This window comes from Lactuca serriola, chromosome 1 (genome assembly GCF_051521515.1).
Source record: "Lactuca serriola cultivar US96UC23 chromosome 1, Lser_US96UC23_V15, whole genome shotgun sequence".
NCBI lineage: Eukaryota > Viridiplantae > Streptophyta > Magnoliopsida > Asterales > Asteraceae > Lactuca > Lactuca serriola.
The window spans coordinates 69427092-69431435 of record NC_136408.1 but is presented as its reverse complement, the minus strand read 5'-3'; the positions used below and the strand labels follow the sequence as shown (position 1 = coordinate 69431435).

The 4344-nt window shown below is 34.1% G+C and overlaps 1 protein-coding gene across 1 annotated transcript; it reads left to right on the top strand.

The window, feature by feature from the left end:
* Nucleotides 1-552: 552 nt before the first annotated feature.
* Nucleotides 553-2698, top strand: LOC145056855 (F-box/LRR-repeat protein At3g59190-like). Its single transcript, XM_079004578.1, has 3 exons — nucleotides 553-1508; nucleotides 1662-1802; nucleotides 2420-2698. The coding sequence occupies exons 1-3, from the start codon at nucleotides 594-596 to the stop codon at nucleotides 2696-2698; spliced, it is 1335 nt and encodes a 444-aa protein (XP_078860704.1). The 5' UTR covers nucleotides 553-593.
* Nucleotides 2699-4344: the final 1646 nt, after the last annotated feature.

Below are 4344 nucleotides of genomic sequence, written 5' to 3'. Positions count from 1 at the left end.
TCTCAATTCTACAGGACCGATGGTTCCTTTACTTATATGGAATTTATTTCACCTTTTGCAACTTTGAAATTAAATCTTGAACTAACTAAGGTAGAAATCGAGCATATTTGAAACAATTTAATCTTCAACTAACCAATTTGAGTGATGAAGTCATCAATGGTCGGTGCGGCCGGAGATAGTGTCGTTGGTCATTGTCAGATCTTTTCCGGGCGTTACCGCTTTTGAATTTTATAAAAAAGCTCAGGTTGGGAAAACCCCCCATTTCAATTTCAATTCAAATTTCAAGAGAAATGTTTTTTTCAATCACCTATTTTGTTTTTTTTTTGTTATTATTATTATTATTATTATAAATTTCGATAACCGTATAAAATTAAGACAAAAGAAAAAACAATAAAAAAAATAAGAGAAAAGAAAATGATATCAAAATAAAATGTCGATTAGATTGATAAAAGGAGGTAAAATTGGTTAACGGATAATTATAGGACCCAAAAACAAACCAACCGGCAAACCCTCAAACCCCACCCAAAAAAAAAAAAAAAAAAAAACTTTGATTCAGAATCTTCTTTCTCGATTCCGCAAGGAAAAAAAAAATCATGAATTTGCACTCCGGCAAACTTACGAAGCATTCATCTGCTTGTAGGGATGAACCCAAAGAAGGAGAAGATATCATAAGCACATTACCAGACGCACTGCTCACACAAATCCTTTTATTTCTCCCCGAAGCTGACGTGAAACAGACGCGCATTCTGTCGAACAGGTGGAAGGACATATGGGCGTTTCTCCCAAATCTCCGTCTCGTTATGCCTTTTGGCTTAAGTGAAGAAGTCAAGAAGAAGTTTTACGGTTTCGTTGATCAAACCCTTGCTCTTCGTGATGGTATGCCTACTGAAGGATTCCATCTTTACTGTTCTGACACGTGCGACTATGATATTGCTTATGATTGGCTTTGTACAGTTGTTAAGAGTAAAGTTCAAAAAATTGAACTTAGGTTTCCACCTGATCGATTTAAGGTTAAATTCTGTTGGAATTTGTTTAAGACTTGTGATACCCTTGTTGAGTTGACTTTGAGAGGAGAATTTTTGTTAAATGTGCCCGAAGCTGAGTTGCTTTTTCCATGTTTGAAGAAAATCAATCTGGTATCCATAGTATATTCGGGTGATGAATCACTAACGAATCTGATTTCTGGTTGTCCTGTTTTAGAAGAATTGTTTGTGGAGAGAAAAATGAAGAGTTATTTGGATAATTTGGAGATGTTTAAGGTGGCATCGCATTCTTTAAAGAGATTAAGGATATCGTTTATGCATTGTGTGAATTTTGAGGTTGTCATTGATGCTCCTAACCTAGAATACATGTACATAGTGGATGAAATATCGGAAAACTACACTTTCACGAAGCCGTTGTCTCTTGTTGAAGCTCACATCGGGACCCGACCCGATGTCAATTCTGAATTCCTTCTTATGAACCTATCGTCGGTCAAAATATTGACCATGACTAATTCAGCAATAAGGGTATATTTACTCATCCGTTTATAATATTTCTCGCCTTTGACTTAAACGGTGATGGTTGGTCAAAAGTCAAAACAAGTCAAGCTGAGAAAGGTTCAGAAATTTATGTGTGTATGTGGGTTTGAAATGCTAATGATTAGGGTTTGCATTATGCAGGATCTAGCTTATAATATAAACATACCGGTGTTCACTAACTTGGTCAAATTTGCGATTGGTCTTGATCGCACATGGGGTTGGTATTTGCTGCCGCGTTTCTTTGAAAATATGCCTAATCTTGAGCATATTACTTTTTTGGATGTAAGTTTCGGTGTACCTAGAATAGTAATTTTAGGCTATGTTTGGCGTACTAGTTGAAAAACTAGTTTATAGCTTAAAAAAGTTAGCTTATAGCTTAAAAGCTAGTTGTTAAAAAAAATACTAGCTTGTAGCTGAAAAGCTAGCTGATAAAAAATTATGTTTGATAAAACTAGTTGAAAGATATAAAATGACATCTAAACGAATGTGTTTCTATAATTAATTAAGGGGTATATTTGGATAATTTTAAAAAAGCTCCTAAAAAACTAGTCTAAGTAGTTTTTTAAAAATCTAGCTTATAAGTTATTTTTTGGCTTGCCAAACATGTCAATTTAAAAAAACTCAAAAAATAAGCTAGCTTATCAACTAGCTCTGGTGCGTCAAACACAGTCTTACTTTCGAATCAATCCCCTCCGGTCTTTCTTAGAAAGAATCAAGAAAAGGATTGCCATGCTGACTTTTGAGATATCAATGAATATAGTAGTTTTAAATAAAATTTTGATGGGGTTGACATAATTTTCCAGAAATGATAAACCATTGGTATCATTTTTTATGCTGAAATTAATTTGTTTGAGTCGGCGATGATAGAATTGTAGCTAATTACGTTTTTTTATTATTAGGGACTTGTGCCTTGCCCGTGGGCACGTGTTGTGTTCAGAATGGGTTGGGACCCACCAATGGAGGTGCCACATTGTCTGCGGTTTACAATGAAGGAAATCAGAATACTTAACACAGAAGCTATAACACAAGAAGAGGTCCCCTTGATCAAGTATCTGTTGAAACACTCGTATCATCTGGAGACGTTGAGCATTAATGCTCATAAAATCAGTCCTAATACTCGTGAGCAATTATTAAAGTTCCCTCGTGGCTCCCCAATGTGTCGGATTGAATTCATTTGAAGCCTCTTCAAGATCTGGATGGGGATGGACCTCTCATTGAATTGGCATCCAATTCACATGTGAAGTCATTCAGAAGACGTTTGCAAGCTTTGCAAGTTCAAGTTCTTATCACTAATTTAGTTGTCGTTTATAACTTATGCCTGTTAATCTTATTAGCATACTTGATGGTTTCATAACTTATGTCTGTTAATCTTATTAGCATAGATTGCAATAAGTGATAGAGGGGTCATGTCAAAAGAGTTAACCAAGTTTCATGTTTTTGGGTATACTCTGATTTGCATAGGTATTTTGTTATTTTTTTTTTAAATGGTGGATTTTATAAAAAGGCAAAGCCCTGCTTAAGAAAAGGAAGGCAGGGCAAAAAGGAACAACACAAACCTACAAAATGTTAAACGGGAAGCAAACCTAATGGACCCATTTACAATAAACAATACTATCCCTAAACTTGACCAAATTAAACACCATTGTGATGATGCAATCCATCGTTTTTTATGGAGATGAATAATTTCTGTTGAAAACTTTTTCGTTTCTCGTTTACCACAGGCACCATAAGACACAATAAATCATAGCAGTAAATTTTTTTCTATTCTTTGGCCATCTTCCCCATTTAGCCGCAAAATCAATAATATCATTAACGGAGTTGAAACTTTGAAAGGATATATGACATCACTTGAAGATTCATGTCAAAACCTCAGAAGTGCTTTATTTATCTGTGATGTTTTTAAATGTGTATAAAGCAGGTGGGTCAGTTGGTTAGTGATGTGTTAAATGACCTATAGAGTTGATGACTATATTTTAAAGATGCAAAAGTGACATGCTACGAACTCAACACAAAATAAACGGGTTTACGTAAGATTTTTAAACCCAAGCTTATTTAATTAAACAGGTTGACATGACACAAAAATTAAACAACTATGGTGAGAGTCGAGAATTTCAACTTGAAATGGCCCATTTATTTATTCTTTATTTAAGTAAAAAGACTCAAAACCAAATCCATATGTAAAAGAAAAACTTTGGGTTGATTAATTTTATAAATTGGAAACGGCTTTGCCGTCTAGGTGAACAAGACTTTATTTTCCGTTCTCTTTCCTCTCGACCGCTCCCTCCTCCTCATGATCCAGCCTCTCCGACTCCCTAACTCTTACTATTTCTATTCAGGTCTCTAAACTTATTGGGAATTTTGTCATTCCACATTCCAACTTTTATTTTTTCCATAAACTTTTCTCTTCTGCATGTTTAACTCTTACTTTTTCAATATACTTAGGGTGCGTTTGGTTGTGGAAAATTTTTCAATTTTCAGGAAAATTTTCCAAAAAAAAAACAGAAATTTTGAAAACGCGTTTAGTTTTCCGAAGTTTTCTAAGAAAATGAAATTTTTCATTTTTCCAAATTATATGTAAATTAGAAAAGAGATTTTTACAGTTTTTTAAAGTTTTCTAAATTTCTAAGACGGAAAATGAAAAATCACCGGTTCCAACCAACCACGTTTTCTAAAATTTTCATTGAAAACTGAAAATAAAAAGTTAACTCTATTTTCTAAAAATATTTTCTTGGAAAATGAAAACAGTTTTCCACAACCAAACACTAATAGTGTTTTATCCGCATCTGAAACGACACATTTCAAGGTCTAACCCTAACCCGAAACT